At 43.8% G+C, this 23,086-nt stretch overlaps 1 protein-coding gene across 1 annotated transcript; it reads right to left on the bottom strand.

Moving 5' to 3' along the window:
* Positions 1-12,891: 12,891 nt before the first annotated feature.
* On the bottom strand, positions 12,892-14,726 carry LOC121534248 (zinc finger protein 501-like). The gene is made up of 2 exons (XM_041840857.2): positions 14,292-14,726; positions 12,892-14,132 (listed from the first exon to the last, which is right to left on the bottom strand). Exons 1-2 carry the CDS (start codon positions 14,425-14,427, stop codon positions 12,982-12,984), a joined length of 1,287 nt encoding a protein of 428 aa, XP_041696791.1. The 5' UTR covers positions 14,428-14,726; the 3' UTR covers positions 12,892-12,981.
* Between the last annotated feature and the right edge of the window lie 8,360 nt (positions 14,727-23,086).

The raw sequence follows: 23,086 nt of genomic DNA, 5'->3' as shown, positions 1-23,086 counted from the left end.
CTGTATATAGCCACTGACCCTGGAACTGACCCTGTATATAGCTACTGACCCTGGAACTGTCCCTGTATATAGCTACTGACCCTGGAACTGACCCTGTATATAGCTACTGACCCTGGAACTGACCCTGTATATAGCTACTGACCCTGGAACTGACCCTGTATATAGCTACTGACCCTGGAACTGACCCTGTATATAGCTACTAACCCTGGAACTGACCCTGTATATAGCTACTGACCCTGTATATAGCTACTGATCCTGGAACTGACCCCTGTATATAGCTACTGACCCTGGAACTGACCCTGTATATAGCTACTGACCCTGGAACTGACCCTGTATATAGCTACTAACCCTGGAACTGACCCTGTATATAGCTACTGACCCTGGAACTGACCCTGTATATAGCTACTGACCCTGGAACTGACCCTGTATATAGCTACTGACCCTGGAACTGACCCTGGATATAGCTACTGACCCTGGAACTGTCCCTGTATATAGCTACTGACCCAGGAACTGTCCCTGTATATAGCTACTGACCCTGGAACTGTCCCTGTATATAGCTACTGACCCAGGAACTGTCCCTGTATATAGCTACTGACCCTGTATATAGCTACTGACCCTGGAACTGTCCCTGTATATAGCTACTGACCCTGTATATAGCTACTGACCCTGGAACTGTCCCTGTATATAGCTACTGACCCTGAAACTGACCCTGTATATAGCTACTGACCCTGGAACTGTCCCTGTATATAGCTACTGATCCTGTATATAGCTACTGACCCTGGAACTGCCCCTGTATATAGCTACTGACCCAGGAACTGTCCCTGTATATAGCTACTGACCCAGGAACTGTCCCTGTATATAGCTACTGATCCTGTATATAGCTACTGACCCAGGAACTGTCCCTGTATATAGCTACTGACCCAGGAACTGTCCCTGTATATAGCTACTGACCCAGGAACTGTCCCTGTATATAGCTACTGACCCTGGAACTGACCCTGTATATAGCTACTGATCCTGGAACTGATTCTGTATATAGCTACTGACCCTGGAACTGACCCTGTATATAGCTACTGACCCTGGAACTGACCCTGTATATAGCTACTGACCCTGGAACTGACCCTGTATATAGCTACTGATCCTGGAACTGACCCTGTATATAGCTACTGATCCTGGAACTGACCCTGTATATAGCTACTGACCCTGGAACTGTCCCTGTATATAGCTACTGACCCTGGAACTGATTCTGTATATAGCTACTGACCCTGGAACTGACCCTGTATATAGCTACTGACCCTGGAACTGATTCTGTATATAGCTACTGACCCTGGAACTGATCCTGTATATAGCTACTGATCCTGGAACTGACCCTGTATATAGCTACTGACCCTGGAACTGTCCCTGTATATAGCTACTGACCCTGGAACTGTCCCTGTAAATAGCTACTGACCCTGTATATAGCCACTGACCCTGGAACTGACCCTGTATATAGCTACTGACCCTGGAACTGTCCCTGTATATAGCTACTGACCCTGGAACTGTCCCTGTATATAGCTACTGACCCTGGAACTGACCCTGTATATAGCTACTGACCCAGGAACTGTCCCTGTATATAGCTACTGACCCTGGAACTGTCCCTGTATATAGCTACTGACCCTGGAACTGTCCCTGTATATAGCTACTGACCCTGGAACTGACCCTGTATATAGCTACTGACCCAGGAACTGTCCCTGTATATAGCTACTGACCCTGGAACTGACCCTGTATATAGCTACTGACCCTGGAACTGACCCTGTATATAGCTACTGACCCTGGAACTGTCCCTGTATATAGCTACTGACCCTGGAACTGTCCCTGTATATAGCTACTGATCCTGGAACTGACCCTGTATATAGCTACTGACCCTGGAACTGACCCTGTATATAGCTACTGACCCTGTATATAGCCACTGACCCTGGAACTGACCCTGTATATAGCTACTGACCCTGGAACTGTCCCTGTATATAGCTACTGACCCTGTATATAGCCACTGACCCTGGAACTGACCCTGTATATAGCTACTGACCCTGGAACTGTCCCTGTATATAGCTACTGACCCTGGAACTGACCCTGTATATAGCTACTGACCCAGGAACTGTCCCTGTATATAGCTACTGACCCTGGAACTGTCCCTGTATATAGCTACTGACCCTGGAACTGACCCTGTATATAGCTACTGACCCTGGAACTGACCCTGTATATAGCTACTGACCCAGGAACTGTCCCTGTATATAGCTACTGACCCTGGAACTGACCCTGTATATAGCTACTGACCCTGGAACTGACCCTGTATATAGCTACTGACCCTGGAACTGTCCCTGTATATAGCTACTGACCCTGGAACTGTCCCTGTATATAGCTACTGATCCTGGAACTGACCCTGGAACTGACCCTGGATATAGCTACTGACCCTGGAACTGTCCCTGTATATAGCTACTGACCCAGGAACTGTCCCTGTATATAGCTACTGACCCTGGAACTGTCCCTGTATATAGCTACTGACCCAGGAACTGTCCCTGTATATAGCTACTGACCCTGTATATAGCTACTGACCCTGGAACTGTCCCTGTATATAGCTACTGACCCTGTATATAGCTACTGACCCTGGAACTGTCCCTGTATATAGCTACTGACCCTGGAACTGTCCCTGTATATAGCTACTGACCCAGGAACTGTCCCTGTATATAGCTACTGACCCTGTATATAGCTACTGACCCTGGAACTGTCCCTGTATATAGCTACTGACCCTGTATATAGCTACTGACCCTGGAACTGTCCCTGTATATAGCTACTGACCCTGAAACTGACCCTGTATATAGCTACTGACCCTGGAACTGTCCCTGTATATAGCTACTGATCCTGTATATAGCTACTGACCCTGGAACTGTCCCTGTATATAGCTACTGACCCAGGAACTGTCCCTGTATATAGCTACTGACCCAGGAACTGTCCCTGTATATAGCTACTGATCCTGTATATAGCTACTGACCCTGGAACTGTCCCTGTATATAGCTACTGACCCAGGAACTGTCCCTGTATATAGCTACTGACCCAGGAACTGTCCCTGTATATAGCTACTGATCCTGGAACTGATTCTGTATATAGCTACTGACCCAGGAACTGTCCCTGTATATAGCTACTGACCCTGGAACTGATTCTGTATATAGCTACTGACCCTGGAACTGATCCTGTATATAGCTACTGATCCTGGAACTGACCCTGTATATAGCTACTGACCCTGGAACTGTCCCTGTATATAGCTACTGACCCTGGAACTGTCCCTGTAAATAGCTACTGACCCTGGAACTGTCCCTGTATATAGCTACTGACCCTGGAACTGATCCTGTATATAGCTACTGACCCTGGATCTGATCTTACGCTCTCGTGTTCTTCTTATTTCTATTTCTGGTGTGTTTTTGTTCTACTTGACTATCTTTTATAGTACTACTGACATTGATTATTACTGTATTGTTGGGAAAGAGCAAGCCAGAAAGGCATTTCACTGTTCTAGTGCACGTGACTGACAACTTGAAACATACAGTGAGGGAAAAAAGTATTTGATCCCCAGCTGATTTTGTACGTTTGCCCACTGACGAAGACATGATCAGTCTATAATTTTAATGGTAGGTTTATTTGAACAGTGAGAGACAGAATAACAACAACAAAATCCAGAAAACGCATGTCAAAAATGTTATAAATTGATTTGCATTTTAATGAGGGGAAATAAGTATTTGACCCCTTATTGTGCCTGTTCCACATACTCATTGCCTGCCTGCACTGGGAGTCTGGGCTGCATCATGTTTAGCGCCTGCACTGGGAGTCTGGGCTGCATCATGTTTAGCGCCCCACTGGGAGTCTGGGCTGCATCATGTTTAGCGCCCCACTGGGAGTCTGGGCTGCATCATGTTTAGCGCCCCACTGGGAGTCTGGGCTGCATCATGTTTAGCGCCTGCACTGGGAGTCTGGGCTGCATCATGTTTAGCGCCCCCACTGGGAGTCTGGGCTGCATCATGTTTAGCGCCCCACTGGGAGTCTGGGCTGCATCATGTTTAGCGCCCCACTGGGAGTCTGGGCTGCATCATGTTTAGCGCCCCACTGGGAGTCTGGGCTGCATCATGTTTAGCGCCCCCACTGGGAGTCTGGGCTGCATCATGTTTAGCGCCTGCACTGGGAGTCTGGGCTGCATCATGTTTAGCGCCCCACTGGGAGTCTGGGCTGCATCATGTTTAGCGCCCCACTGGGAGTCTGGGCTGCATCATGTTTAGCTCCCCACTGGGAGTCTGGGCTGCATCATGTTTAGCTCCTGCACTGGGAGTCTGGGCTGCATCATGTTTAGCGCCTGCACTGGGAGTCTGGGCTGCATCATGTTTAGCTCCCACTGGGAGTCTGGGCTGCATCATGTTTAGCTCCCCACTGGGAGTCTGGGCTGCATCATGTTTAGCGCCCCACTGGGAGTCTGGGCTGCATCATGTTTAGCGCCTGCACTGGGAGTCTGGGCTGCATCATGTTTAGCGCCCCACTGGGAGTCTGGGCTGCATCATGTTTAGCGCCCCACTGGGAGTCTGGGCTCCATCATGTTTAGCGCCCCACTCATGCTGCACAGAAGTTAAACACACTCGAATAATGCAACACGGCATGTAGAAATGTTGGTAAAACAACTAAACATGAGTCAGACCAATCTGGTTTCCCTCTATCCCCACCAACTAAACATGAGTCAGACCAATCTGGTTTCCCCTATCCCCACCAACTAAACATGAGTCAGACCAATCTGGTTTCCCTCTATCCCCACCAACTAAACATGAGTCAGACCAATCTGGTTTCCCTCTATCCCCACCAACTAAACATGAGTCAGACCAATCTGGTTTCCCCCTATCCCCACCAACTAAACATGAGTCAGACCAATCTGGTTTTCCTCTATCCCCACCAACTAAACATGAGTCAGACCAATCTGAAGTCCATAGAGGCTAGAATAACTTTACAATACAAGAAGATACCAAACCAGTAGCCCCCAGCTTGGTAGGCTAACTTTCCTGCTCGCTTACAGTTGAAACTAACATCAATTCACTACCCTGGTACTTTGTTTGTGATCATATGCAAACCATAACGCAAAATATGCTGATTTAAAAGCTGATTGCCATTAAAAACGTTATTAATTCACTTAATCGGTCTCTCTCACATCTCTGCCTCTGCCAAAGATTTGTTGCCTCAGCGAACTGAGGGCTCCGACAGCCGCACCCCTCTTGGCTCGTGAATGATGTCATTACTGGTTAAAGAGATATCGCACACTTTTATAAAATAAGCTACTTCTATGCAAATGTTGTTGATCAGTACAATGAAAAGATAAACAACTTGCTCGACTATATCCACTTCAATCAGGTGCTGGATCCTCGTATATAATCCAAAGAACAGAAATAGGACGGCACTCCGGTAAATAAACTTAAATTGCCACACAAACGTTTCAGGTATGAGCCCTAATCAGTACAATAAAATAAGTGCCACATGGAAGGGAAACAGATTGTGATCTGTAGCCCCATGAGATCAGCCAAAACAAGCTCAATAACTCAATTCACAACACACTCCTATTGAATATGCCGTCACCTGTACTGTGAAAAGTCCTATGGTACATCTTGATTTAAGCAGTTTTATCAATAAGGATTTCCCATTCAAATAAATGATGACCATCATGTTGTTATGTAATTAGGTTGGTATAAACAAAGTCAAACTAATTGTATGATTGATTAATGTATGCATACATGGCTGTCTGAAAGATTCTGACGTGAAACATTTAAAATGTAATGATGTTGACGCTCGAAAGACGCCTAACGATTGAACAAAGCATTCTGTCTGGATTAATTGCCATTCTGTGACTTTGACAACAACAACAAAATTGCTGTGATATCGTTTTGGTATCGAGTATCGTGATACTAAACCCGGTATCGACTTGTGTGATACTAAACCTGGTATTGAAGTCAAAATTCTGGTGTCGTGACAACACTTTCAGGAACAGTAAGCGCATTGAAGGGGGCTTTAAAATACTTGTTGATTCAAGCAGAAGCACAATAATAGTTTTGGAATCCCCTGTGGCCGCCAAGACACCAACCTCTCTCCGTACTCCACACCTGAACTTACCTGGATCAGTGATACTATCTACTTCTTCCTCTAGATCCAAGTCACCAACCTCTCTCCGTACTACACACCTGAACTTACCTGGGTCACTGATACTATCTACTTCTTCCTCTAGATCCAAGACACCAACCTCTCTCCGTACTCCACACCTGAACTTACCTGGGTCACTGATACTATCTACTTCTTCCTCTAGATCCAAGTCACCAACCTCTCTCCGTACTACACACCTGAACTTACCTGGGTCAGTGATACTATCTACTTCTTCCTCTAGATCCAAGGCACCAACCTCTCTCTGTACTACACACCTGAACTTACCTGGGTCACTGATACTATCTACTTCTTCCTCTAGATCCAAGGCACCAACCTCTCTCTGTACTCCACACCTGAACTTACCTGGGTCACTGATACTATCTACTTCTTCCTCTAGATCCAAGGCACCAACCTCTCTCCGTACTCCACACCTGAACTTACCTGGGTCAGTGATACCAACTTCTTCCTCTAGATCCAAGGCACCAACCTCTCTCTGTACTCCACACCTGAACTTACCTGGGTCACTAATACTATCTACTTCTTCCTCTAGATCCAAGACACCAACCTCTCTCCGTACTCCACACCTGAACTTACATAGATCAGTGATACTATCTACTTCTTCCTCTAGATCCAAGGCACCAACCTCTCTCCGTACTCCACACCTGAACTTACCTGGGTCACTGATACGATCTACTTCTTCTTCCTCTAGATCTGGAGCAGACACATCCCTGTTCTCCTCTTCTGTGACTCCTCTCTCCTCCACCTCCTCTTTGACTCCTCGCTCCTCCACCTCCTCTTTGACTCCTCTCTCCTCCACCTCCTCTGACTTCGGTCTCCTCCTCCACCACCTTTTCTTCCTCTTCTTTAACTTCTACCTTCTCCTCTACTTCTACTTTAAGTTCTCTCTCTTCCTCTTTAACAATCACATTGAGTTCCAGTGTTTGACTGCAGTCCTCCAGCTTCACTGAGACCATCTCTGGACCCCGCTGTGAGCTTCTCTGGGCTGGAACACCACAGCCAGAACCTGGGGACTCAGTGGACTTGGGTTCAGACATGGTAGGCTAGTAGGTGGATCTGTAGGTGGTTTAGTCAAAAGAGGCAGATACAGTGGAGGGTGAGTTGCACATAGCTAGCTCAAGCTACATTCTAAATACATATTTTCTAAAGTCGTAGCTAACTAGCTGCCTATAGCAAGTTGTTAAAACTTTTCTTATCACAGGTCGAGTTAACTTTAATGAGACATTTAGACTATTGTTTCCATTCCGTATATCTAGTATTTACTCTGAGGTGAAATCAGACTGCATGGGTTTACTAGGTAGCCTCAGGGCAGCCCTTGATCATGACTGTCAGTTCCATTACATTACACATAAGAGTCATTGGAGGAAGGAATCTTCTGTAAAGGGTTTTGTTAAGAGCCCCAACGCTCGGTCTGAACATTAACACTCATCCCTTGCGGTATGGTTTTGGAAGAATAAGAACCTTATTTTACATTTTAGTCATTTAGCAGACGCTCTTATCCAGAGCGACTTACAGTTAGTGAATGCATACATATTTTTTTTCTTCATACTGGTCCCCCGTGGGAAACGAACCCACAACCCAGGCGTTGCAAACGCCATGCTCTACCAACTGAGCTACACCTTATCTTTCCTATCAGCGAGAAATAATGTAAAAAAATATATATGTTAAATTGATACACACCTTTATAGGGTTAGGGTTCCCACACAGTGCACGTGTTTGCAGATGGAAGACAGGGACCACCTGTGCTAATTAGCATGCTCCTAACACGTGTACTGTAACCGAAGAAGGCCGCCATAAATGTGTTGTCAATGAAAAAATACTGTCGGCTGCAACTGTGATAAAGCCGGTTAAAACTGTGTACACTAATTGTATTTTTGCAGTTATTACATTATTTATATATGTGAAATTAAAGTAAATGGCTTTACGTTTCTAGAACCGTATCGCAATAGAGAATCGATTCACGTTTAGATGGAATAGTTTGCCTGTTTTGGCTGCCAGAGCCAGTCTACCTCTGAAAATACCATAAGGTCCTTCGATCTTAAGCGTAAGGGTAGGCTCCTTAAGAGTACATATTAGGTTAGCTATCTACTAACAAAGGTGGTGGTATATGCTTCGCCTTTTCCTCTCTGCTAGTAACACAACAAGCTAGCTAGCTAACAGTAGCTAGTTATCTGCCCTTGGTAGACGTCATTCCACCACTTTGACTTTCACTGACGATTGTCAATGGGAGTCGGGCTTTATTCACGCTCATAAATAGCTCAACAGATCATAAACTCACCTTTAAAGTTGTAGCTAATATTCATTATCGTCAGTTGTTGACAGGACACGCGAGGAAACCATAAGGAACATAAACTTCTGTGTGCTATTTTTCTTATTCTACGGTATAAAGGCGTTGACACCAGTTGAATGTGCATGCCGCCACCTACTGTATGGTCGTAAACTAGAGAAAAAAATAAATGTCCATTAGCAGAAAAGGGAATAGTCCCCCACAGCGGACACGTCATAATACCCATAAAACCTAGTGGTCAAACACGGAAATGGTTCCAATCGTCTTTCCACCATTCATTTTTCACATAGTGAATTTTACAATCACTTCAAATTAAGTAGGCCTATGTGTTTGGTGTAGGCTTACCTTGGTGTGACGTGTGATTCTCTCTCGGACAAGGTGAGTTTTATAAATATATTCGCCTCAATTTACTCTAAAAAATTCGAAATGCTAATTAGCAACAGAGAAGATCTCAGCAGGCCTACAAATTCCTGCAGGACGCTCTAGCTGACATCTCTAGCTAACAATGTCAGCTACCATCAGGGGTGAAAGTCAGGGGTGAAAGTAAGGCTGTGTAGTGTATGGAGAATTATGACTTTGCTAATGTTTTAAGTGGAACCTGAGAGGATGTTTATTCAGTTTCAGAGGGAGCCGTTTTAGAGTGACACCTCATAGAACAGAGGGAGTCTGTGTGTTGTAGACAGGGGATTGATCAGTATGGGGAACCACCTATATTTTGGGAAAGATTATAAGTACTGTGTTTGAACAAAGAAGAGCAGAGCAGACATATTCTTTTCGGACACTGCTCTCCGGATGATCTTGACATCTGTAAACTTATGCTGAAATCTTGTGATATGAATAAAACTTATGATCAAAGCTCAGTATAAGCGGACTCCTTTGTTACAGCATAATTAGCCACATTAACTCGACACTACAGCTGTAAGGTCTTGTACAGCATCCTGGCAAAATAAATAGTGGGGGTACAATTTACAGTAAAATATGAGCCTATCACAACAAAGAAAATAAAATTGTCAAGAAAACTGTAGGCTATTAGAACATTATTTATCATTACCGCATGTCAGAGGCATGAGAAATGAGTGAATGGACATGAAACGGGTGTATAGCCTATGAAACGGGTGTATAGCCTATGAAACGGGTGTATAGCCTATGAAACGGGTGTATAGCCTATGAAACGGGTGTATAGCCTATGCTCCAAAATGCCATGTGGTTCCACAGGAATTAGGCAGCCACCTAGAGCACCAGTTTGACGCCTCACATTATTCTGCCCAAAAAAGCGATGATAACTTCTCTCACCCAGTGGCATGAGGGCTGTTTAGGTGAGCGCTGATGCCGCCCCATGATAAGCAGTGCCCACTTTGCCAAAGGCAGGGGCGCAAAATATTTAGCTTGTCCATGCCCAGCATGCCTCTCCAGGGTGCTGTTGGAGAGACGCAGCACTTCAGCGCTCCACCAACGCTCCATCAAATTAATTTAACATATTATGTAGCCTACGGTTGAAAAAGTAGTAGCCTATGTGTTTTTTCTGTAGCCTATAGACTGGGACCAAATGTAGGGTGAGTATTGGTTAAGTGGGACAACTGGCAAAGTTGGACACATAAGCTTTGTAATGGATATCTTTAAATGTTTACAATAACATAACCAACAATCAATACCTGTGTGTTAGTGAGGAAGCATGTGATGATACAAAATGGGTTCAATGGGTATGATGTCATCATTGTGGGCGTGGCCTCCCGTCTATTGACACATCTCTAGTCATAATGGTAAGTAAGATGACATAGGGTTCTGAGGTAAATAATGTCAAGGTTATAAGAAACGAAGAAAATATATTCGGTGTCTCATTACAGCATATTTTGTAATGAGATATAATTGTAAATCAAACTGACTGTAAATGGGTTTCTCACTAATCTCCCCTTTTTAGAATATTGACATTTTAACAGGTGTTCCAGAATGCCAATCGCCTACTATCAAACTGGGCCACTCCTCCTCTAGGCCACTTTAATGCGAGCAAATATTTCGGGGTTTATGAAATACATGTTTTCTTAACAGAAATCCACTTTCTAAATAGGATAAAATGTTCAATTGAATTTTCCTCAAATCTGCTATCAGCTAGCTTGCTATGAAAAGCTATCGTAGCTGCATTTTACATAGAAAGATATTACCTCACCAATATAAAAAAATCTTAGCTAGCTATATTCATAACCATACAGGTATATGATGACAAATTGTTGTCAGTGGTAAGGTCTTTCTGGTTTCATTCTACAAAATGTCCGTTAGAGTGTAGTGTTGAGGATGTTGCGCTGATAGGTCTAGATGAAGTTCATTTTATTTTATTTATAGGCTATACAATTACATATAGGCTACGTCATATCATTATGATCAAGTATGATGATAATTATAATAATAACTGATCATTCTTAATCTTCCACAAAAATACATACATGTTTTAATACATTTCATTTGTATGAATAATGGAAGTTTATCATTAAAAATATTGAAATTACTCATACTCTCTAATTTGTCCTTATTTACAATAAATAATTAAGTGTCCCACTTTGGCAATCAAGGTGTCCCAATTTGCCAGTATCGACTTCAAAAATGTGGTCTCAGGACAATTTGTGTTTGAAGAAGAGTCATCCATCCTGTGTTTTTAATTTAAAAAAATTGTTGTATAATGTAGTACAGTTCTTAAGTTATTTAGAATGGTATCATGTAGGGGGTTAAGACAATGGGATGATTTCTGTAAGGTGTTCCGGAAAATGAATTTTCAGAAAGTGACCCACTCACCCTATTACAATGTCATGAGACAGACACTTTTAAATAATGAACAAGGAGAGAGAGTGCAGGAGAAAGTCAACTAAACAGGCACGCAGGCAGACATCGGCTTTGGAAGGGCTGCGGCATAATACGAGGTGGACAGCAAATGGTGCTGAAAGTAATTCATTTCTACAATTGTCTTCATTTTAATTCGACTTCATTAACAACAAGGGGGCTTTGTTGGAGCCCATATAGCCAAATCCTCCAATCTCCTTACTAAATACCTCCGTGTCTGGGAAGGGCTTAGTGTGTTTGGTTAAAACCAAAGAAAAAGGATACCTATTGTTAGATTTATATTTTGAAATAAATAAACCGTATCTAGATCATATAAAGCGTTCTATAACAATGCTTAACTCCGTGATGCCTTTATGCTAGAAACAAGCTTTAAAATGCCCACAAAAAAACATGACTCTGATGTATATAAAGAAAACAAATTGGCCCAAGGCCAAACCTATTGCGGACCCCTTTTGTACACTATTTTAGTTTAGCGGGGATGGGAGGGGGGTTGAAATGTTTTGTCTTGCCTAGGGCGGCAGAACATACAGGTCCATCGTTTTTTGGGTGCACGCGCGTGCACACACAGGAGGTCAGGTACGGGGAAGAAATCTACTTTCACCACTGGCTACCATTCAACAGCGCGACCAGAGACGTTCTGTGCCCAATCCATGATGAATCCATGTGCTGTATTGAAATGAACTTCTTACGTTCCCTTTCTGTCCACTTTCACCTCCACCATATCTATGATAAACATAATTTATTACCAGACATCCAGGGTTTATTCCATGATACTTTGGATAAAAGCGACTTATTTAGAGTGTGCAAAGCTGTCATCAAGGCAAAGGGTGGCTATTTGAAGAATCTCAAATATAACATATTTTGATTTGTTTAACACTTTTTTGTTACTACATGATTCCACATGTGTTATTTCATAGTTTTGATGTCTTCACTATTATTCTACAATGTAGAAAATAGTAAAAATAAAGAAAAACCTTTGAATGAGTAGGTGTGTCCAAACTTTTGACTGGTACTGTATTTACATACACAGCCCTGATTGGTGGATAGGATCGTCTAGACTCCTTTTTCTGCGGATGGTGATGGGGCCAGAGCATAATTACAAATCATTTGTAGACTGCAAATTGACCACAAGAAGCTCAAACCAATTTAATATTTGACTAACACATAATCATTTAAAACCTTGCTTACATGTGTGTATGATCAAATATATATATATATCTTATGCGTGGAAATGCTTAAAAACAGATTTCCTAAATTAAAATCACTTGGAGCTGATTGGCTGGTGTTTTTACAGACTTATGTCCTACAATAAAACATTATACCTTATTTTATTTTTTTGCTCAGAAAACTTGGGGGGCCAATCACAACCACCCGCGGGCAGCCAGTTGGGGAACCCTGCACTATAGCCTACCCCACTTAGCTCTTCAACATAAGGGGGATACATATGCAAATAAAATATGATTGGTCAGATCAGATTGTGATGTCATGCTCTGGGTTAAAAACTCCATCCCACCTGAACAGGCTGAAATTCCAGGCAAAATAATAATAATTTAAAGAAAAAGCTCTTACACTAAAAGGGCATAATTTCCACAATTTCAAAGTGTTATTTCGACCTCATTAAAACTGCCCTGCCCCTTTAACATCATAAGATGTGTTTACATGTGTTTTACTTCTGTGGTTTGAAGTTGACTTTCTTCTAAAGCGACAGAACTCTGTCCGGTGTCAGGGCTGTGATACTTTAACTGGTGTGTCTTCAGATTTGATGATTGACTGAAACTTTTCCCACATTGAGAGCATTGGTGAGCCTTTTCTCCTGTGTGAGTTAGCTGGTGTCTATTTAGGTGGTGCAACAGACTGAAAACCTTTCCACACTGGGAGCAGTGGTACGACTTCTCTTCTGTGTGAGTTAGCTGGTGTGTCTTCAGACTAGAAAACTGACTGAAACGCTTCCCACATTGGGAGCAGTGGTAAGGCTTCTCTCCTGTGTGAGTTCGCTGGTGAGTCTTTAAATCTGAAGACTGATTGAAACTCTTCCCACATTGGGAGCAGTGGTAAGGCTTCTCTCCTGTGTGAGTTCGCTGGTGTGTCTTTAAGTAGCTTGAATGACTAAAACTCTTTCCACACTGAAAGCATTCATGAGGCTTCTCTCCAGTGTGAGTTCGCTGGTGTATCTTTAGATCTGAAGACTGATTGAAACTCTTCCCACATTGGGAGCAGTGGTAAGGCTTCTCTCCTGTGTGAGTTCGCTGGTGTGTCTTTAAGTAGTTTGAATGACTGAAACATTTCCCACATTGAGAACAGTGGAAAGGCTTTTCTCCAGAGTGTATTCTAAGATGATTTTTCAGGGAATCTGGCCGCCTAAAGCCCTTCCCACATTGGGAGCAGTGGATGGGCTTCTCTCCTGTGTGGATCAGCTGGTGTCTATTTAAGGTCTGTGAAAGAGGGAAACTCTTCCCACAAACAGAGCAGTGGAAAGGCTTCTCTCCTGTGTGAGTTATCTGGTGTTTCTTTAGTTTGCTTGGTGCCTGAAAACTCTTCCCACATTGACCACAGGGGTAAGCCTTCTTTCTTTTGATAGTCTTTTTGTGTGGTATGAGGTGAGTAGGACAAATGAAACTGCCTCTGCAATCTGAGCAGGGGTGTGGCCTACAAGTGTGCCTTCTCAACTCTTCTGGCTCATAGAAACTAGTGAAGCAGTCCATGCAGTGGTGATGTTTCTGTCTTGAGTTCCTCTGTCTGTGTTGTTTATGGTTTCCTGATGCTGTGGAACTGGGCTCACTGTCTGAATCTGGGTTGGAGCACTCTCCTGTGGGAATACGGACAGTTAAAGGGTTAGAATCAGGAACAGAGCATTGGAGGGCCTTTAATACACTTGTTGATGCAAGCAAAAGCACAATAAGAGTTTTTGAATCTCCTGTGGCTACCAAGGCACCAACCTCTGTCCGTACTCCACACCTGAACTTACCTGGGTCACTGATACTATCTACTTCTTCCTCTAGATCTGGAGCAGACACATCCCTGTTCTCCTCCTCTTCTTTGACTTCTCTCTCCTCCAGCTCTTCTTTGACTTCTGTCTCCTTATGTTCCTTTTCAATCTCCATCTCGTCCTCTTTGATTTCTCTCTTCTCCTCCACCTCCTGTTTGATTGCTATCTCCTCATGGTCCCCTTTAACCTCAACCTCCTCCTCTTTGATTTCTACCTCCTCATGGTCCCCTTTAACCTCAACCTCCTCCTCTTTGATTTCTACCTCCTCATGGTCCCCTTTAACCTCAACCTCCTCCTCTTTGATTTCTACCTCCTCATGGTCCCCTTTAACCTCAACCTCCTCCTCTTTGATTGCTATCTCCTCATGGTCCCCTTTAACCTCAACCTCCTCCTCTTTGATTTCTACCTCCTCATGGCCCTCTTTAACCTCAACCCCTCCTCTTTGACTTCTCTCTTCTCCTCCACTACCTTTTCTTCCTCTTTTTAACTTCTACATTCTCCTCTTCTTTTACTTTAAGTTCTCTCTCTTCCTCTTTAACAAACACATTGACTTCCAGTGTTTGACTGCAGTCCTCCAACTTCACTGAGACCATCTCTGGACCCCACTGTGAACTTCTCTGGGCTGGAACACCACAGCCAGACCCTGGGGACTCTGTGGACTTGGATTCAGACATGGTAGGCTAGTAGGTAGGTGGATCTGCAGGTGGTTTAGTCAAAAGAGGCAGATACAGTGGAGGGTGATTTTCATGCTGCTAAGTCAAGCTACATTCCAAACACTGATTTTCTAATGTCATAGCTAGCTAGCTAGGTAACTAGTTACCGAAATTACCACTTCTCATCACAGGTCGAGAGACATCTAGCCAATTGTTTCCGTTCCGTATATCTGGTATTTGTTCTGAGGTGAATTCATGGGTTCTACTTGGTAGCCTCAACTTGATTTAGCTAACTAGCTACTAACAAAGACGGTGGTACTGTTGTAAGAAAACAAGCTAGCTAACAGTAGATAGCTAACAGTAGATCGCTAAGTTATTGGCCTTCGGTACCCGTTATTACACCATTTGCTCTATCACTGACGATTGTCAATGTAAATGATGTTTTAGGCACGCTCATAATTAGTTAAACATATCATAAACTCACCTTTAAACGTTGCGGCTAAGAATCTTTATCGTCAGTTGTTTGACTGAGTAAGGAGGAGGATACGCAAGGTTAAAAACCAAGGACGTAAACTTCCGGTGCGTTCTACTTCTTCTTTATGGTGGAATACACCAAACAATGGTGTATTACCGCCACCTGCTGGGTGGGGAGAAAACTAAGAATTTTAACATAGAAATGGGAATTAGGAAAAGGGTGAAAAATAAAACCCATAATCTACCGAAAATGATAATAAACAAAAATCAATGGGGGGGTCCACTGCCAATTCCTCCTAATTTCCACTATCTCCTTCAACAACTTGGACTGACTCCGCATAGGAGACCTACTGGACGGTCCTGATCCGTGCTACTGCAACCTCCTTCACCCTTACAGGGCACTCCGGGCTCTCTGGGAAGTTTCAAAGCAAATTTGAGAAAAAGGCTACCTAAACTCTATCAGCATATTGACTGTAGCACAAAATGCTGGACCATTGTTAGACTCATTTCCGCTATGCATACAAGGCCCTCCCCCGCCCTCCTTTCGGCAAATCTGACCACGACTCCATTTTGCTCCTCCCTTCCTATAGGCAGCAACTCAAACAGGAAGCACCCATGCTTAGGACTATTCAACGCTGATCTGACCAATCGGAATCCACGCTTCAATATTGTTTTGATCATGCGGACTGGGAAAGTGTATAGGAGATGTCGTACCCACTGTGACTATTAAAACCTACCCTAACCAGAAACCCTGGATACATTGGCTTGCGAAGGTATTCACCCCCCTTGGCATTTTTCCTATTTTGTTGCCTTACAACCTGGAATTAAAATTGATTTTTGTGGGGTTTGTATCATTTGATTTACACAACATGCCTACCACTTTGAAGATGCTAAATAAAAAAATTACCCCCCAAAGTCAATACTTTGTAGAGCCACCTTTTGCAGCAATTTCAGCTGCAAGTCTCTTGGGGTATGTCTCTATAAGCTTGGCACATCTAGCCACTGGGATTTTTGCCCATTCTTCAAGGCAAAACTGCTCCAGCTCCTTCAAGTTGGATGGGTTCCGCTGGTGTACGGCAATCTTTAAGTTATACCACAGATTCTCAATTGGATTGAGGTCTTGGCTTTGACTAGGCCATTCCAATACATTTAAATGTTTCCCCTTAAACCACTCAAGTGTTGCTTTAGCAGTATGCTTACGGTCATTGTCCTGCTATAAGGTGAACCTCCATCCCAGTCTCAAATCTCTGGAAGACTGAAACAGGTTTCCCTCAAGAATTTCCCAGTATTTAGCGGCATCCATCATTCCTTCAATTCTGACCAGTTTCCCAGTCCCTGCCTATGAAAAACATCCCCACAGCATGATGCTGCCACCACCATGCTTCACTGTGGGAATGGTGTTCTCGGGGTGATGAGAGGTGTTGGGTTTGCGCCAGACATAATGTTTTTCCTTGATGGCCAAAAACCTACATTTTGACCAGAGTACCTTCTTCCATATGTTTGGGGAGTCTCCCACATGCCTTTTGGCGAACACCAAATGTGTTTGCTTATTTCTTTCTTTAAGCAATGGCTTTTTTCTGGCCACTCCTCTGTAAAGCCCAGCTCTGTGGAGTGTACGGCTTAAAGTGGTCCTATGGACAGATCCTCCAATCTCCGCTGTGGAGCTTTGCAGCTCCTTCAGGGTTATCTTTGGTCTCTTTGTTGCCTCTCTGATTAATGCCCTCCTTGCCTGGTCTGTGAGTTTTGGTGGGCGGCCCTCTCTTAGCAGGTTTGTTGTGGTGCCATATTCTTTCCATTTTTTAATAATGGATTTAATGGTGCTCTGTGGGATGATAAAAGTTTCTGATATTTTTTTATAACCCAACCCTGATCTGTACTTCTCCACAACTTTGTCCCTGACCTATTTGGAGAGCTCCTTGGTCATCATGGTGCCCCTTGCTTAGTGGTGTTGCAGACTCTGGGGCCTTTCAGAACAGGTGTGTGTGTGTATATATATATATATATATATATATATATATATATATATATATATATATATATATATATATATATATATATATATATATATATATTATATATATATATACTGAGATCATGTGACAGATCATGTGACACTTAGATTGTACACAGGTGGACTTTATTTAACTAATTATGTGACTTCTGAAGGTAATTGGTTGCACCAGATATTATTTAGGGGCTTCGTAGCAAAGGGGATGAATACATATGCACGCACCACTTTTCCATTATTTTATTTTTTATTTCACTTCACCAATTTGGACTATTTTGTGTATGTCCATTACATGAAATCCAAATAAAAATCCATTTAAATTACAGGTTGTAATGCAACAAAATAGGAAAAACGGCAAGGGGGATGAATACTTTTGCAAGGCGCTGTAGATGGCAGCGTTCGTGAAAACTGAGGATTACACAGTGCCACCAACGCGGCCAGCTACCAAGGACTGTGGGCTCTCCTTCTCCGTGGCCGACGTGAGTAAGACATTTAAACGTGTTAACCCTCGCAAGGCTGCCGGCCCAGACGGCATTCCTAGCCGCGTCCTCAGAGCATGCGCAGACCAGCTCGCTGGTGTGTTTACGGACACATTCAATCTCTCCTTATCCCAGTCTGCTGTCCCCACATGCTTCAAGATGGCCACCATTGTTCCTGTACCCAAGAAAGCAAAGGTAACTGAACTAAATGACTATCGCCCCGTAGCACTCACTTCTGTCATCATGAAATGCTTTGAGAGACTAGTCAAGGATCATATCACCTCCACCTTACCTGTCACCCTAGACCCACTTAAATTTGCATACCGCTCCAATAGGTCCACAGACGATGCAATTCACCATCACACTGCACACTGCCCTATCCCATCTGGACAAGAGGAATACCTATGTAAGAATGCTGTTTACTGACTATAGCTCAGCATTTAACACCATAGTACCCTCCAAGCTCATCATCAAGCTTGAGGCCCTGGGTCTCAACCCCGCCCTGTGCAATTGGGTCCTGGACTTCCTGACGGGCCACCCCCAGGTGGTGAAGGTAGGAAACAACATCTCCACTTCGCTGATTCTCAACACTGGGGCCCCACAAGGGTGTGTGCTCAGCCCCCTCCTGTACTCCCTGTTCACCCATGACTGCGTAGCCATGCACGCCTCCAACTCAATCATCAAGTTAGCAGATTACCAACAATGACAAGACAGCCTACAGGGAGGAGGTGAGGGCTCTGGGAGTGTGGTGTCAGGAAAATAACCTCTCACTCAACGTAAAAAAAAGAAAGGAGATGATCGTGGACTTCAGGAAACAGCAGAGGGTGCACCCCCCTATCCACATAGACGGGACAGCAGTGGAGAAGGTGGAAAGTTTTAAGTTCCTCGGCGTACATATCACTGACAAACTGAAATGGTCTACCCACACAGACGGTGTGGTGAAGAAGGCGCAACAGTGTCTCTTCAACCTCAGGAGGCTGAAGAAATGTGGCCTGTCACCTAAAACCCTCACAAACCTTTACAGATGCACAATTGAGAGCATCCTGTCGGGCTGTATCACCGCCTTGTACGGCAACTGCACCGCTCACAACCGCAGGGCTCTCCAGAGAGTGGTGCAGTCTGCACAACTTAGACTATGCCACTCTGATAATGACATTGCTCATCCATATATATATATATTCTTATTTCATTTCTTTACTTAGATTTGTGTGCATTAGGTTTTTGTTGTGGAACTGTTAGATATTACTGCACTGTCGGAATTAGAAGCACAAGCATTTCGCTACACTCGCAATAACATCTGTATGTTACCAATACATTTGATTTTGATTTGATTTGAACTCAGGAACATGATTCCCACCTCAATTGCAACACCGTACACTCTCTGACACTTAAGCAACATATTTATGCAGCCTGCAAACTCTTTACATGTGTCCAAAGTTTTTAAAACTCTGGCATTGCAGTGGGCTTTGCATATACACTCTCACAGGGTATCTTATATACCCCAGCCTCACAGCCAAACAACAGGAAAATCAATCACCTTTACTCCCTTTTCCCATCCACCATACAGTTCAAACGATGTCCATCAACTACTCCTGGGATTTTCCAACAGAGATATTGGGTGATATCCATCGGGACCCCAGAGATTACATCTTTTACTGGTGCCCTGCTCTGGAAATCAAAGCTATCCACCCTATGGTCTGACATTCTCCTGTAGAATTCTCTGATACAGAGCAGAATTCATGGTTCCTTCTATTAAGGCAAGTCGTCCAGGTCCTGAGGCAGCAAAGCATCCCCAAACCATCACACCACCACCACCATGCTTGACCTTTGGTATGATGTTCTTACTGTGGAATGCAGAGTTTTGGTTTTCGCCAGGCATTACTGGAACCATGTCGTCCAAGGTAGAGTACCTTATGATAAACTGTAGACCACACTATCTACCAAGAAAGTTTTCATCTATATTTTTCGTAGTGGTCTATTTACCACCAGAAACCGATGCTGGCAGTAAGACCACACTCAACGAGCTGTATAAGGCCATAAGCAAACAAGAAAATGCTAATCCAGAAGCGGCGCTCCTAGTGGCCGAGGAATTTAATGCAGTCAAACTTAAATCTGTTTTGCCTCATTTCTGTAGCTCAGCTGGTAGAGCACTGCACTTGTAACGCCAGGGTAGTGGGTTCGATCCCCGGGACCACCCATACACAAAAATGTATGCACGCATGACTGTAAGTCGCTTTGGATAAAAGCGTCTGCTAAATGGCATATTATTATACATACCATGTGCAACCAGAGGGGAAAAAAACGAGACCACCTTTACTCCACACACAGAGACGCATACAAAGCTCTCCCTCCCCTCCATTTGGCAAATCTGACCATAATCATATCCTCCTGATTCCTGCTTACAAGCAAAAACTAAAGCAGGAAGTACCAGTGACTCGCTCAATACGGAAGTGGTCAGATGACGCGGATGCTACAGGACTGTTTTGCTAGCACAGAGTGAAATATGTTCCGGGATTCATCCAATGGCATTGAGGAGTATACCACCTCAGTCACCGGCTTCATCAATAAGTGCATCGACGACGTCGTCCCCACAGTGGCCGTACGTACATATCTCAACCAGAAGCCATGGATTACAGGCAACATCCGCACGACCTAAAGGCTAGAGCTGCCACTTTCAAGGAGCGGGACACTAATCCGGACGCTTTTAAGAAATCCCGCTATGCCCTCAGATGAACCATCAAACAGGCAAAGCGTCAATACAGGACTAAGATTGAATCCTACTACACCGGCTCTGACGCTCGTTGGATGAGGCAGGGCTTGCAAACTATTACGGACTACAAAGGGAAACCCAGCCGTGAGCTGTCCAGTGACGCAAGCCTACCAGACGAGCTAAATGCCTTTTTATGCTCACTTCAAGTCAAGCAACACTAAAGCATGCATGAGAGCACCAGCTGTTCCGGCGACTGAGTGATCACGCTCTCCGTACCCGATGTGAGCAAGACCTTTAAACAGGTCAACATTCACAAGGCCACTGGGCCAGGCAGATTACCAGGACGTGTACTCAGAGCATGCTTGGACCAACTGGCAAGTGTCTTCACTGACATTTTCAACCTCTCCCAGACCGACTCTGTAATACCAACATGTTTTGGTCCTCTGTAGCTCAGCTGGTAGAGCACGGCGCTTGTAACGTCAAGGTAGTGGGTTCGATCCCCGGGACCACCCATACACAAAAAAATGTATGCACGCATGACTGTAAGTCGCTTTGGATAAAAGCGTCTGCTAAATGGCATATTATTTATTATTATTATTATTATTATTATTTATGTTTCAAGCAGACCACCATTGTCCCTGTGCCCAAGGTAACCTGCCTAAATGACTATTGCCCCGTAGCACTCACGTCGGTAGCCATGAAGTGCTTTGAAAGGCTGGTCATGGCTCACATCAACACCATCCTCCCGGAAACCCTAGACCCACTCCAATTCACATACTGCCCCAACAGATCCACAGACGACGCAATCTCAATCGCACTCCACACTGCCCTTTCCCACCTGCACAAAAGGAACACCTATAGTGAGGGAAAAAAGTATTTGATCCCCTGCTGATTTTGTATGTTTGCCCACTGACAAAGAAATGATCAGTCTATAATTTTAATGGTAGGTTTATTTGAACAGTGAGAGACAGAATAACAACAACAAAATCCAGAAAAATGCATGTCAGAAATGTTATAAATTGATTTGCATTTTAATGAGCACAACTCCAACACCATCATTAAGTTTGCTGATGGTAGGCCTGATCACCGACAACGATGAGACAGCCTATACGGAGGAGGTCAGAGACCTGGCAGTGTGGTGCCAGGACAACAACCTCTCCCTCAACGTGAGCAAGACAAAGGAGCTTATCGTGGACAACAGGAAAAGGCGGGCCAAACACGCCACCATTCACATTGACGGGGCTGTAGTGGAGCGGGTCGAGAGTTTCAAGTTCCTTGGTGTCTACATCACCAACAAACTATCATGGTCCAAACACACCAAGACAGTCGTGAAGAGTGCACAACAACACCTTTTCCCCTCAGGAGACTGAAAAGATTTGGCATTGGTCCCCAGATCCTCAAAAAGTCCTACAGCTGCACCATCGAGAACATCCTGACCAGTTGCATCACCACCTGGTATGGGAACTGCTCAGCATTCGACCGTAAGCCGCTACAGAGGGTAGTGCGTACGGCCCAGCACATAACTGGGGCCAAGCTTCCTGCTATCCAGGACCTATATACTAGGCGGTGTCAGAGGAAGGCCAAAAAATTGTCAAAGACTCCAGTCACCCAAGTGACAGACTGTTCTCTCTGCTACCGCACGGCAAGCGGTACCGGAGCGCCAAGTCTAGGTCCAAAAGTCTCCTTAACAGCTTCTACCCCCAAGCCATAAGACTGCTGAACAATTAATCAAATGGCCACCAGACTATTTACATTGACACCCCCTTTTGTTTTTACACTGCTGCTACTCGCTGTTTATTATCTATGCATAGTCACTTTACCCCTACCTACACGTACAAATTACCTCGACTAACCTGTACCCCCGCACATTGACTCGGTACTGGTACCCCCTGTATATAGCCTCATTATTGTTATTTTATTGTGTTACTTTTTATTTTATTTTTTACTTTAGTTTATTTAGTAAATATTTTCTCAACTCTATTTCTTTAACTGTATTGTTGGTTAAGGGCTTGTAAGTAAGCATTTCATGGTAAGGTCTACACCTGTTGTATTCGGCGCATGTGACAAATACAATTTGATTTGATTACCGTTTAAGTAGTCTGTCCACGAGATATTAATATTTGCATAATCTGTGATAGCATTCAAATGCAAATATCCGGTCTATTTCCTTAGAACTTTGTTCTGAGAATTTCCCAACAATCTCCAAATTGTTCCCTTTCAACTGCTACCATGGTTATGCATATTCTTCTCATATCTTTTTATTTTTTAAACATTTATATTTGGGCCTGTCCATAGTTAAAATGATCATGTTGATGTTTGGAAGGTCAGTCCTTGTGAACCATAGCTTAGTCTATGAATTTGAGTGGTTACATTTCTCCATCCTCATCCCTCAGCTGTTTACCAAAAACAGTGACCGCTTTGTTGGGGTACGTGCTTTGTTGATGTTGGAA

Source organism: Coregonus clupeaformis, unplaced genomic scaffold, assembly GCF_020615455.1.
Source record: "Coregonus clupeaformis isolate EN_2021a unplaced genomic scaffold, ASM2061545v1 scaf1190, whole genome shotgun sequence".
NCBI classification, from domain to species: Eukaryota; Metazoa; Chordata; class Actinopteri; order Salmoniformes; family Salmonidae; genus Coregonus; species Coregonus clupeaformis.
This window is presented reverse-complemented; position numbering and strand designations above follow the sequence as displayed.